This window comes from Anguilla anguilla, chromosome 17 (assembly GCF_013347855.1).
Source record: "Anguilla anguilla isolate fAngAng1 chromosome 17, fAngAng1.pri, whole genome shotgun sequence".
NCBI classification, from domain to species: Eukaryota; Metazoa; Chordata; class Actinopteri; order Anguilliformes; family Anguillidae; genus Anguilla; species Anguilla anguilla.
Window position 1 is genome coordinate 22,078,561 of NC_049217.1, and position 13,146 is coordinate 22,091,706.

Here is a 13,146-nt window from a genome sequence, read left to right on the forward strand (position 1 = left end):
AATTTTAGAAATCTCTTTTATTTTTCCTGTCACTGTTCCAGCGATCTCTCTCTCTCTCTCTCTCTCTTTCTCTCTCTCTCTCTCTTTCAATCTCACTCAATCTTTCAATCTCTCCCTCCCTCTCTTCTTTCTCTCTCTATCCCCCCCTCTGTCCCCCCTCTCTCTCCCCTCTCTCTCTCTCTCTCTATCCCCCCTCTGTTCCCCCTCTCTCTCTCTCTCTCTCTCTCTCTCTCTCTCGTTCCTGTTCTTACTCAGTCACACACATGCAGGATCTCTCCTCACCAGTCTTGCCACTGCTGTCCCTTCTCTCTCACACTCCTCCTCTCTCTGCATCTCTTACCAAATCATCACTGCTTTTCTTCTTCTCTCTCTCTCTCTCTCTCTCTTTCTCATTCTCTCTCACACACACACGCACACACACACACACACATGCCGACTGACTCCCAAGGACAGTGCACCCTCTCTCTCAGCCCCTCTGTCTGGCGCTGATCTTCGCAGGAGGAGGAAGAGGAGGAAGAGGCAGGACGGGTCCTGGCTCCTGGATGATGGAGCACAGCCACATCTTCTCCCTCCTGCCCTCCAACAGCAGCGCGTGGAGCCCAGGGCAGCTCCCCCCCAGCCCCCTGCGCTGCCCGCTGGGGCCCCTGCCCGTTATCTACTACAGCACCCTGCTCTGCCTCGGCCTGCCCGGTGAGTGTGTGTGCGTGCATGCGTGTGTGCGTGTGTGCATCTGTGTGTGCGTGTGTGTGTGTGCGTGTGTGCATATGTGTGCATATGTGTGCGTGCGTGCGCGTGTGTGTCTGCATGCATATGTATGTGCATGTGTTTGTGTGTGTGTGTACGCGAGACTGCATACATGTTTTCCATGCACGTGTGCCCATGAGTATGAATGCATATGTCTGTTTGTGTGAGAGGAGAGAGAGTGTGTGTGTTTGTGTCTGCTTGTCTGTCTGTTTGCTTCTGTGAATGGGTGTGTGCGCATATGAGCGTGAGTGTGTCTGCACGTGTATGCACTTGAATGTGTGTCCTTGTGTGTGGCTGATCAAGTGTCCCGTCAGCTGCATTTTTTGTCTCTTTTTTCCTCCTTCACTTTCTTATCTTTCCTTTCAAACTCAGGGGCAGCAGATGAGGGGTAATTTTCAGGGTTAACTTGCTGTTAGATAAGGCTTCATTAATAAAAGCCCGCAGGACAAACCAGAGTGATGCCCTGATGTCAGAATTTTAGTCTTTTTTTTACATTTTTTATTTCTTCCCAATTTGGAGCGCTCGGTCGCGCGCTAGCTCGCGAGGCAGCCCCCGCCGCGGATTCGGGAGAGCGCCGGCGGGCATACGCTCTCCCCCGAAGCGCGTGATGTCATGTCAGCCGCCGCTTCTCGGCGCACCGCAGTCAGCGAGCCGGGCCTCATGCAGATATGAGTCACAGGACCACGCTCCGGCGGGCGCGCTCGCAGGGCCGCCGGCTGACCAGCAGGGGTCGCTGGAGCGCGGCGCGATGCCGTCGTGCCGAAAACCCTCCCCGTCCGTTCCGTGGGCGGCGTTAGAGCCAAACGCGCGTCGCCCGGCGGACCCGTCAGCCGCAGAGATCACCGGCGGCTTCTGGGTCTGATACCGGTCCGTGTGGCCCACACTGCCTCGAGAGGAAGAGCCATCGATTGTGTACGAATGTAGCAGTGAAGTCAATGGGTTTATTGGACTGATGAGAGACACCAGGAGGACTAGGAAGTCTCTGGCCGGCCGACTGTAGTTCAGTCTGTTCAGCGGAGCCCATAAGCCATGTTTATCACACATTCTGCTGGTCAGCCGTGCCTTTATACCAGGGGTGTCAAACTCCAGTCCTGGAGGGCCACAGTGTCTGCAGGTATTTGTGGTTTCCTTTTAATCCGCAGGTAATTAAGCCTTTGAGTACAAGGTGCGTGAACTTTTCAACCAATCAATGACTTGAATTACTGACTTGCGCTGAAACACACCAAAAACCAGCAGACACTGCGGCCCTCCAGGACTGGAGTTTGACACCCCTGCTTTATACGCTGATGTGGTACAACGCAGGAAGTTACGCTGAGTCTCTTGTGAGCAGCGGCAGATTGATTCTCCTTGGCCGTTCCATCCTCTGAAGCGTCAGCCAGAGGCTGGGTTGGCGGATGTGATGCGGTCGCGGGTCTGCAGTTCAGTTTGTGGGTGCCGAGTGCACACCAGCGCTTCGCCGAAACCTGTCAGCAAACAGGTCACAGATATCTGGGACGAGTAAGTGTCATCCAGAAGTGGGCAGACAGAGAGAGGTTGAGAGACTGAGGATGCGCGTACACGTGTGTGTGTGTGTGTGTGTGTGTGTGAGAGAGAGAGAGAGAGAGAGAGCCATAGTGAGGAGATGTTTAGAGAAGAGGTATTGAGCTTTGTGCGGGAAATGTAGCAACGAAGCTGAGAAATGGCAACTTTTTTTGACAACTCCTTCACCACCTCGTTCTGCTATGTCCCACAGGTGCTGTGAATTATACCCCCATACTGCTGCCATGGCAACATGTCTCGCTGCAGATCTGTTAACTGTATTTTTTTTTTTGCTCGGGTCTCAACGTATCTCTTTAATGTCCTGTTGCTCAAATCACGGACCTCGAGGTGCAAAAACTGCTGGTTTTCCACCCTCCCTTCGCCTGGCAGTCAGGTGTGAACACCGTCTGGCCAATCAGCAGCACTAATTGTTCAGTTAGTTACCTGGGGGAGAAGAAAACCAGGGCCGGATTTGGATTTGAGGTCCAGATTTGAGTATTCATACTCTAATGCGTCACGGCCCAAGGTTTGAGTCCATTTTTCCAGCCGCCACGTGACATGAATATCCCTGGTTAAGTTGTGTTTCTTTCTGCACGGAGGCCTCTAGCTCTCTGCTGTCAGTTCATAGGTTAAATGTGTCAATGTGGAGAACGGTTAATGTTTTTTTTCAGTATGTATCACGTGGCTGCACGCGTGTTGATTCATTCTGCCCTGAAATAACCCGTCCATAACCCAAAAATATACATTTCAATCAAAGGTCTTTCTGTAGGGAAATCACTACAACGTACACACATGCACACACACACACACACATGTACACACACATACACATACATCCACACGTAACGCACACATATACGCACATGCACAAGCACGCACACACAGACACACACACTCACACTCTCACACACTCACACACATACACACTCACACACATACACACACACACACACACACACACACACCTAATTAACTCCAGCGCCCAGCAGACCAAAGACAGCCTCAGACACCTTGGAGACGGTGCTTATTTCTGCTCTTTCTCTGCCTAACAGTGTAAGGAGGCTCAGGACAAAAGGCTGGTCCAGAATTGGGCCATCCCATCAAGCGGGGGACGACTCAGCCAGCGGCCCTCGTGGGCTCACACCTGACCCCCTTTATTTGTGTGAATGAATCACACCCCCAGGACCCGTCCACATGCAGACGCCCCCCCCCCCCCACAGCGACACGCAGGACGGCAGCTCCTTCACCAAGCAGGAAGAAAGGAAAGGCCTTCCTCCCCTCTCCACTGCTTAATCACTTAAATGAGGCTCGACCTGGAACAGGCCTTCGCCATGACAACGCCAATCGCAATGATTTCTAGGGTTTTTAATCCCCCCTGCCCCGTGCACCCTGGTTTTTCGCGGAGCGCCGTGCCGCGCGACCCATGCGGGGCCCACGCGTGTTCCGGCGTGTTCCGGGGGGGCGTCCTTGGCGTGTTTGTCTACAGATTGAACAGATTTGCAGCCTGTTCTTGTGTCACACTGACACCGTCACCTGGAAGCCTGTTGTGCCCGGTTAGATTCCCTATTGTGAGCACAGATAAAGCAGAATGATTGCAAAGCCGGGAGGAGGGGGGTGGAGGGGGAGGAGGAGGAGGAGGGGAATTGTGGGGGGGTGGGTGGGGGGGGGGGGGGGGGAGGCAGTAAGAGTGATGTATGAGGAATGGAGGGAGATGGATGGAGAGATTGAAGTGCAGTTTTATTTTCACATTTTTATTCCATTCTCATTTTATTTTAACACCTTATTAGACTCACAATTATTGTTTTGTTTATCTATGCATGTTTGTATCACAAACAATATGGCATGGTAATTAAATATATTTTAAATTTGGATTGCACGGCATATGGTTACTCTGGTTAGTCATGCTGAACGAGTGAGAGAGAAAGAGGGAGTGAAGAAAAAACGAAATGAGGGAAGGTGTTACAGAGAGAGAGAGACTTTTTTATTGTTCCTTTACTGAAACACAAAAACTTCCCACGGTTTCCTTAAAACATATCCCAACCCCACATTTAGAAATCCAAATCTCCCACCCCTATCCACCCCCCCCCCCACCCCAAAAAAAGAAAAAAACAATGATGCCCAACACCTACACTCAACCTAAACATATTTACATCTCTTCTTAATTTACCGCACAAACAGCATCCTTTTAAAATACTCAGATTCTACCTAATTCTACGGCACGCAGAGACATAGCACCTACAAACTTGCAATACATCCATTGATTCCTTGGCAATATGCATTTGGACATTTGTCATGCCAATAAAGTATTCAAATAGAGAGAGAGAGAGAGAGAGAGAGACAGAAGGAGAGAGGAGGAGAGAGAGAAGGAGGGAGAAGAGAGAGAGAGCGACAGACAGAAGGAGGGAGAAGGAGAGAGACACAGAAGGAGGGAGAAGGTGAGAGAGAGAAATGGACGCATGGAAATAGACGCAGATGGCGTGCATACGTGTGCAGGCATGTGTGATCAGATGTGCATGTTTGTGCTTCTGTGTTGATCTGAATTGAGACGCCCCCCGTGACTGAAAGACAAACGGAACGCACTCTCTCTCTCCCCTCAGAGCTCAGACCAAAAGTTCAATTAAGCTTCAATAGCAGGATGAACGGCAGCCGTTCTGTCACCAGGACGTAAATAATGATAACAGTTAATGGCACAAGCTATGACAGAAATACTGCTCCTTTTACTGCAATTACTACTGCTGCTTCTGCTGCTGCTACTACTATTACTACTACTGCAATGGCTACTGCTACTGCTACCACAAATACTATCACTACTGCTACAAGTAGTAGTTCTGCTACTACTACTTTTACTATTGCTACTGCTACTGCTACTACGACTACTATCACTACTGCTACAACTACTACTACTGCTTATAATAATAATAATTATTATTATTATAATTATAATAATTACTATTATTATAATAATAGTAACAGGGCAACCATTAAGAACAAAAACATGTAATGATAAAATGACAGTGTATTTTAGGGTGATGTGATTCTGTACTTGCCTGTTTGTAGTGCTTAATATGCATGCTGGCACATTGTGTTGTGTGGACGTCCCTGAGAAAGACTTCACAAGCTTTAAGAGCCAGTGTCTGATCCATCTCTGCCCTTGCCTATCACACACAACTCCAAAGTGTGAAGTGCTGCAGTTCATTATGTGAAAATGCTCTATGCCAGTATACTTATTATTATACATCTGTCTTGCAAAGACACTCTGTTTTCGCATTTCTGGTACAAAGCTCAAGACTGCCTCTTTGGAAGGTCAACTATATCCTCATTATCTCTGTCTCCCTCTCTCTGCACCTTTCATTTCACTATTTCTTGACCTCTCTCTCTCCGTCTCTCTCTCTCTCTTTCACTTGCTCTAGGTCTTGTTTTGTTTCTGTTGCTCTTGCTGTTACACTCTTCTCTGTGAGGGGATGTGTGTGTGTGTGTGTGTGTGTGTGTGTGTGTGTGTGTGTGCATGACTGCATGTACGTGTGCATGTGTGTGTGTGTGTGTGCACAAGTGTCTACTTGTGCATTGAACGAATGATAGCAGTGGAGCACAGTTGAATATCGTACTTCCTGCTACACTTTTTCTCCTTTGATGTAGCACGACTCTTAAAAGCTGAGTGTTTATGTGCTGCATTTTTTCCAGTCATTCTGGATAAGAGTGTCTGTTAGTCGGATGCACTGGAAATGAAAATGTCATCTTCATGTGATGATGACGAAGATGGAATCTGCCACTGGTTCTTCCTCCCTAAAACATCCTGTTCTTTTATTACACTCACTTCCTTGTTCTCTTGTTGCTTGCAATGATTGCTAAATACCCCAGCGACTAATTTATGCTAATGCTCTACTTATCATTACCATAATCTTCTTTTATTATTTCCTTCCTACTGTCCTCTCCCTTTGTCTGTCTCCCTGCCCTCCTTCCATGTGTTTTCATTGTTCTTTCTATACTCTTTCTCTCCTCTTTCCCCCTTCTCTCTCTAACTACCCCCCCCCCCCCCCCCCCCCCCCCCGTTCCCGCCTCAGCGAACATCCTGACGGTGGTGGTCCTGTCCCAGCTGGTCCTGCGGCGGCAGAAGTCCTCCTACAGCTACCTCCTGGCCCTGGCGGCGGCCGACATCCTGGTGCTCCTCCTCATCGTGTTCGTGGACTTCCTGCTGGAGGACTTCATCCTGGGGGCCCCGCTGCCCCCCTCCCTGGGGAAGGCGGTGCTGGCGCTGGAGTTCTGCTCGCTGCACACCTCCGTCTGGATCACCGTGCCGCTGACCGTGGACCGCTACGTGGCCGTCTGCCACCCGCTGCACTACCACGTGCTGTCCTACCCCGCCCGCGCGCGCCGCGTCATCCTGGCCGTCTACCTGGGGGGCCTGCTCTCCGGCGCCCCCTACTACTGGTGGCCGGACCTGTGGCGGGGGGCGCCGGGCGGGGGGTTCGGGCCGGGCCAGCAGGCGCTGGTTTGGGCGCACTGCGTGGCCGTGTACCTGGTGCCCTGCGCCGTCTTCCTGGCCCTCAACTCCGCCATCGTCCGGCAGCTCCACAGCCGCCGCGCCACCCTCCGCCTGCGCGGCCGCTACTCCACCGGCAAGACCACCGCCATCCTGCTGGCCGTCACCTCCGTCTTCGCCGCGCTCTGGGCGCCCCGCGTCATCGTCATCCTCTACCGCCTGTACGCCGCCGGCCCCGCCCCCGACCCCGCCCGCCCCCCGCTCCACCTGCTGGCCGACCTGGCCAACATGCTGGCGCTGCTCAACACCGCCGTCAACTTCTTCCTGTACTGCTTCATCAGCCGGCGCTTCCGCGGCATGGCCGCCGCCGCCATCGCCGCCTCCCTCTGCTGCCGGAAGAGGCTGCCGCCGCCGGCCTTCTGCGCGGGACACAGCCTGTCCGTCACCAGCAGCTCCCGGATCTCCCCCGCCGGCTCCCGCTGCATCAAGATGCTGGTGTACCAGTGCGACCGGAGCTCGGCCCTGTCTCTCTCTCCCCCCCAGCCCCAAAGCCTGTCCCCCTCCCCCTGCCATTACCGCCCCCACCAGCCACTTCCTGGGGGCAGCTGACCGACTCTGTTGGGACAGACCTACGGGGCGTCGGGCTGTCAGGAAGAAAGTGATTGGACGGCGATGCCCCCTGTCTGCTCCAGAGGGATGGGGGTTTGAGAGAAAGATGGAGAGGCCGGGGGGGGGGGGGGGGGGGGGGGGTGGAGAGGGATGGAGTGAGTGCAGCAGCCTGACAGACTGTGACCTCCGGAGCTGTACACCCACAAAAACAACTCCTGCAATAAAAAGATAATGCTCTGCATTGCCTGATAAGGAAAGGTAAAGAACTTGGAAAAACTCATGTGCATTATTTTGTGTTATCTTCCTTTGCAAAAATGTCTATGCTTCACTTTTAAAATTGAGAGAAAAGCAGAAGAGAGAGATGCAGAGGCAGAGACCTAGAGGCTTATAAGTGCACTGTGCATTTTTAAATAACCACAAAAAGGTACAAAGTGGACGGGGTCTCTGCCAGTACTGGTGCCGGAGCGGGTGTACCAGAGAATTTTGCGGGTGGACTGAGACGGGAGATTGAATCGCGGGCTGGGGGCGGGGGGGGGGAGACATTGGTGGAACCACCAATTTTTAGGTGTTCCAATCAAAAACTGGGCATGTCTAGCTAGGCCACCCAGGACACGGCACGCCACCGCCACCAGGGGTCTCTGCTCTCTGAACCTCAGAACCTCACATTCGCCGGTTTGTTCATTTACTGAAGTCATAACACCTGATTGGCAATCTTGTGGAAGTTCCCCTCAAACAGGGGGGTTGATATCTATGGTTTTGATCCTCCAATCGGGAAACGCAGGCAGGCAAAACCAGAGAGAGCTCTACTGAGATGCAGCAGCAGCTTGGAGCAGGTGCAGAACACGTGATGTCGAGCGTGGCGTACACACAAACACAAAGGGCCAGGCGATGTGCCATTTCTCCCCTCCCCTTGCATTTTGGGGTTCAGTCCCCTGCCATGGCACTTGCTGTGCTCCCCTCTCTGTCTGCTGCCCTCTCTGCGTTCTACCTGTCTGAACAAAGCAAAAATACAAAAGGTGGGCAGTCTGTCCCACTCTCCTTTAAAAAAAAAAAAAAAAAATCAGGGCGAGAATAGATGCTGATATCAGTTGGCCTGATTCTCATTTGTGTGTGTGTGTGCACCTGTGTCTGTTTGCCTGGCTGTCTGTCCGTCCGTCCGTATTACAAGTTTTTTGTTTTAACCTTAATTTCATTGTCGTACCAAAATTTCTAAAGATATATGGATGTGAAACTCCTTACAAAGTGAATGTTACAATTTAACTTGAATATGTAATGCAGTGCAATGTATTGATCTATTGATATTTATTCTCTGTTGGGTAGGTGTGCCTTCTTTATGTACATGTCTGTGAGGACACCAGTTCAGTAACAGTTTTTCTATAATATATCTTTTTTTATTTATTAATGTCCTACATTTTGCGTAAACATTTGTAAATGTAAATATGTACGCATGTGCTGTATTTGCATTTATCTTGTGTTTAGATTCCTCTGCTTCATATTCTAAGGTCAGTATTTCTTCACTGTTCCTTTTTCATGGCCGACCGCATGCGATCGATTTTAATAAAACTCGATTGGCTGCACAGTGAGTTCCAGGTTCCAGAATTCAAAATCACATTCTAGAGCATCTCAAGTTGGTGGCTGATGAATTCAGTGCTGTTTTAAACCATAAATATATGAAAGCGAGGGTGGGTAGCAGGTCCCTGTATGTGTTTGTGCACAAATGGAAGGACTGAGAACCATAGTATTACAGCATACTTCATGCATACTTATTCTTTATAGGAGGCCTTGCTGTAAACAACATGCAATATTTCTAACAGGGGAAATGGTAGTGGGGTATTCTGTGCATAGTACCTTTTTTTCTCTAGCTAACGATTTTGTGGCATTTTTATTTGTTGGCAAGTATTTTCAATTTGTTCTGTTGTATCAGCTGACAAATAATCCTCTTTTGAAATGCACCAGGAAATTTGATGAATGTACTTGCTACATACATAAGCCTGGATTCAATCAACATTTTTTCCTTCACTTTGATTCTTGATTAAATTCAAAAGCTTGCATTTTTCATGACAAACACAGTTTGGCGTGTTTGACAGCGACCAAAATTAATGTGTCAAGCCGAGACTGCGTGGAAAATAAATCTTGAATTTAATTGCAAAAGTCAAAGGTGCAATATACAAGGTGGAATTATTGTTATTTTTTAATGTAAACATATACCCTGCTTCAATAGGATGGAGGGTAGAATGAGATTTCTGTGGACCAATTAGTGGCTCAAGAGGGATGCAGAACAGTAAAAATAAATCAGTTTCTCTCTCGGCAGCAAGAAAATTTAACTCATTCTGCCAGTGTAATAATAAAAACAATAAAATTGTAATAATATGTGTGTACTGTACAAATTAATTAGAAAGAGCATTTGCCATTTGCCTCAAGTGTACAGGATGAAACTCTGCTTGGAGAGTAACTACGCTACACATTGCTTGACTAGCGCAAAAGAGGATGCCATTCGTTAAGGCAAGGTGAATTCATAAACTCGTCAGCCTAGAACCGTCATCATCCTAAGGTCTCCCGGTATACAAACAAGCAAATTCACTGATTTTCCCGAACTCCTTCAGGACGTTCAGTGAAATTCAGACGCGAGAAACTAGAAAGGCAAAACACCTCTGTCTTAACCTCGCATTCTCTTGTTTTTTTTTTTTTTTTTTGCTGTTTGGCTCTGGACACTTTTATTCAATCTACCTATACCTCTTGTTTGTCAAAATTCAGCAGTTCTACTGTGAAAGCGCTGCTAAATCCCGTCCTTTGAAACGCCATGTCTCCCTCCTGTGGCTAAATTGTTAAATTGCAATGGCCTGGCTGGACCGAGAACACTCGGAAGATTATTGCGCGTGGTTGTTTTCAGATCTCGGAGATAAGCACTAGAAAGGCGTGGGCGACAGCAGCGGGTCAGGTTTGACGCATCAAAGAGGGCCGTTAGTGAGTCGCGACCAGAACTGCTAGGGATCAGCAATACCGCGACAGGATTCAGACACGGAATCGAAGGTCTGTACCAACGCAAAACGCACGTAAGCCGTTTGTCTGTCATCTTTGCAGCTACATGGCAACATTAAATGCACGCGCAGGAGTGTATAGCTAGCTGCGGGACATCGCAATTGCGTATGAATACTTTATTTGCCAAGGTCACAATTATTCATCCTTTGCCGATAGGTTATATATTGTTATGAATCTGCTTTTTAATAAATCCACGTTTTTATACACAATATAGAGTACTTAGAGTATTTTAATTTTATTATGTAGCTTTTTAAGCATTTATGCGGCAGCAGTAACGGTAGCTAATTTCTGGACCGTTGAGTCCATGTTGTTTAAATAATAATAATTAAATAGATAACATTAGTGATTTGGGTGGGTTTTACCGTTGTACCATCGTCTTTGTCTTTTGTGGACATGCAGATTGTATAAAATGGTATTACAAAGTACACCACGTGATGTCAGTATTGGAGCGTTCACTTTAACGTTTTGGCTGGCCGTAGCTTACTCGTTTGTTACCTGTGGAATAACTCATCACAATAAAGTTCGTTTCAATGCCTTTTCGTATTTATGTCTGACCTGGCTGTTTATTTATTTAGAGAAAAAAGAAACTAATGGGAAATGAACATAATTATGTAAACAAATTAGACATTTTTCCCAGGATGAACTTTACTGCTTGTATTTCTGAAAGTATTTGTTTATAATACTAATTAGGGTTTCCTGGCTCCCATCTAAAAGAACAAATCCTTATCCAGGACGCGAACCTACAATCTTTGGGTTTCAAGTATATTACATTATATTTACTTAGCTTATCCAGTGTGCCTTATAAAAATGGAGAACATCAGTGTTGGTCTCAGGAATGCAAGATCACTAAGAAAACACGAACGGCTCCATTTCTGATAAATTAAAAGAAATAAAAAAATTGAGTTAGCCAAACAAACCAGCAATCATTATTATAAACACAAGTGAATACCAGTACAAGCTAAATGTATCCTTTCACAGAAATACCTATAACATTACTATCACAGATGGAAATTCAAGAAGAATTTCTCCCGTGACCACGACCCAATTTTCCTACCCTTTCTTTTAAAAAGAATATACCACTCCAAAAGTACCACCCCATCCCGCCCTCCCCCCTTCCTCTGTGTTTCCCCTCTGCAGTCCAGTGGGTGGAGAGTGGGACCGTGGTCGAGTCCTCCTCTTGGGCTTTTGGGGGGGGGGGGGGGTGGCTACAGCAGCCTGAAATGCGTTGTGATTTGTCCTTGTTTGCAGGGTGAACTTTGAACCCTGTGGGGTTGATTTGATATAGTGCACAGACCAGGGGCCGGGCCCAGAGCCTCTGAGACAGACGGCCACACAGCGTCGTCGCCACCATGGGCATCCCAGCCATCGCGCTTACTCTTAGCCTGCTGCTTGGCACGACCACCGCCCTGCCAGACCAACGCTCAGGTATGCCGCTGCCAAGAGGGTGTTGACATGAGAAGGGGGGGCGGGCATTGTCATTTTAGTAGGTTTCTCTGCCCTGGGAGATGGAACCCATTTTCCTGTGCATGGTTTCACTTCCATTCAGTTGTGGGACGCTTCTGTGCAGAATTATTTGCAAATCAAAGAGCACCGTTTCTTTCTTATTGGTTCGCAAGAACAGAAAATGACAGTTGGTCCTGCTGGAGGCAGTGGCAATGTATATTTGGAGCCGTAGAACTGAAGCAGGTTTACTGTTAGCATAATCGGCTATCCTGTGAATCCTATGAAACTGTTCTGCATTAAATCTAGACACTGATAGCTGGAGAAGGAAAAAAAAGGTTTGAGGTTTTTAGGGAGTTGTGATGAAGTCGGAAGAGGTCAGTCTCCAGAACTGCCATGATAATCCTATCTTCCTATGCTGATTGAAGATCCACTTCAGGGGGTGGGGGAGGGGCTCAGATAGACCCAGATTGAGGAACAGAGTGTTCTGGCCTTTCGTTCCATTCGCTCACAGGCAGGCCTTTTGTGCGGTCGATTCTCAGCCCTGCGTGCTTTGTATGACTTCCATGTTAGTTTCAAGAAATTTACCACCACCCCACCTCGCCCACCCACCACTGTGGTCTGCTTCAGTGCACTGAACAAAGTAGCACAACTACATCAATTTAGAACTGATGCCAATAGCAACATAGTTGTTAGCAATGGATGCAACATGATTAGCAGGAGGTCATTTTTAGCATGCAGTGTCGTGTTAAACAGCGCAAAAGTCTATGAGTCGGTGTGACTCCCCCAGAAGCAAGAGGGGATTTGGGAACAACACGCCCTTTTGCTTGCAGTGTGTGTACCATGGAGGGGTCAAAGTTAATGTGTGGCCGGTGTTTATATTTGTACAGCGCTGCTCTCGGTTTGGCTGAAGCAAACTGCGGGTTAATGAGTGTCATAGCAAAATTCATTTCAGAACCACTGTGCATGGGTTAGCAATATTTCTGCTATTGATCCAACTACTTCCTCCTTCATTAAGCTTGCTGGAACAACGTAGAATATTCCAGAACACAGGAACAGTGTAAATGCTACATAATTAATACATTTGGAAAATATTCTTATTATGGAAGAACCCATCCCCCCACCCAACAAACCAACCAAGGTTTTGTGACCTCATTTCAGATTTAAATGTATTTCACTGTAGAGTAAGCTTTCTTACATTATGTTACAGGTTAGTATTGTTTACAGACTGTAAGGGATGGATGCACTTTTTGGAGGCCAAGCACAAAGGGTGTTTGTTTCTTCTTCTTCTTCTTCTTCTTCTTCTTCTTCTTCTT

General features: G+C 48.1%; 2 protein-coding genes across 3 annotated transcripts in view; both read left to right on the top strand.

Annotated features, from left to right (window-relative positions):
* Positions 1-281: 281 nt before the first annotated feature.
* LOC118216906 (probable G-protein coupled receptor 139) lies at positions 282-7,422 on the top strand. Its single transcript, XM_035398515.1, has 2 exons — positions 282-690; positions 6,324-7,422. The coding sequence occupies exons 1-2, from the start codon at positions 543-545 to the stop codon at positions 7,349-7,351; spliced, it is 1,176 nt and encodes a 391-aa protein (XP_035254406.1). The 5' UTR covers positions 282-542; the 3' UTR covers positions 7,352-7,422.
* Positions 7,423-10,178: 2,756 nt separating this feature from the next.
* proza (protein Z, vitamin K-dependent plasma glycoprotein a) overlaps positions 10,179-13,146 on the top strand; it is a 28,286-nt gene continuing 25,318 nt past the window's right edge. Inside the window, exons 1-2 of one of the 2 annotated variants that reach the window (XM_035399103.1) lie at positions 10,179-10,404; positions 11,639-11,815. In XM_035399103.1, the coding sequence (XP_035254994.1) occupies positions 11,740-11,815 (76 nt within the window). In that variant the 5' untranslated portion in view covers positions 10,179-10,404; positions 11,639-11,739. The remainder of the gene's footprint in view (positions 10,405-11,638; positions 11,816-13,146) is intronic. The other variant, XM_035399102.1, reaches the window with a different exon arrangement.

What these genes read in the sequence shown, in the direction of transcription:
- LOC118216906 (XM_035398515.1), top strand. Translation starts at nt 543, where the DNA reads ATGATGGAGCACAGCCACATCTTCTCCCTCCTGCCCTCCAACAGCAGC. An exon ending in GCTCTGCCTCGGCCTGCCCG is followed by an intron (nt 691 to 6,323) that starts GTGAGTGTGTGT and finishes TTCCCGCCTCAG; the next exon opens with CGAACATCCTGACGGTGGTG.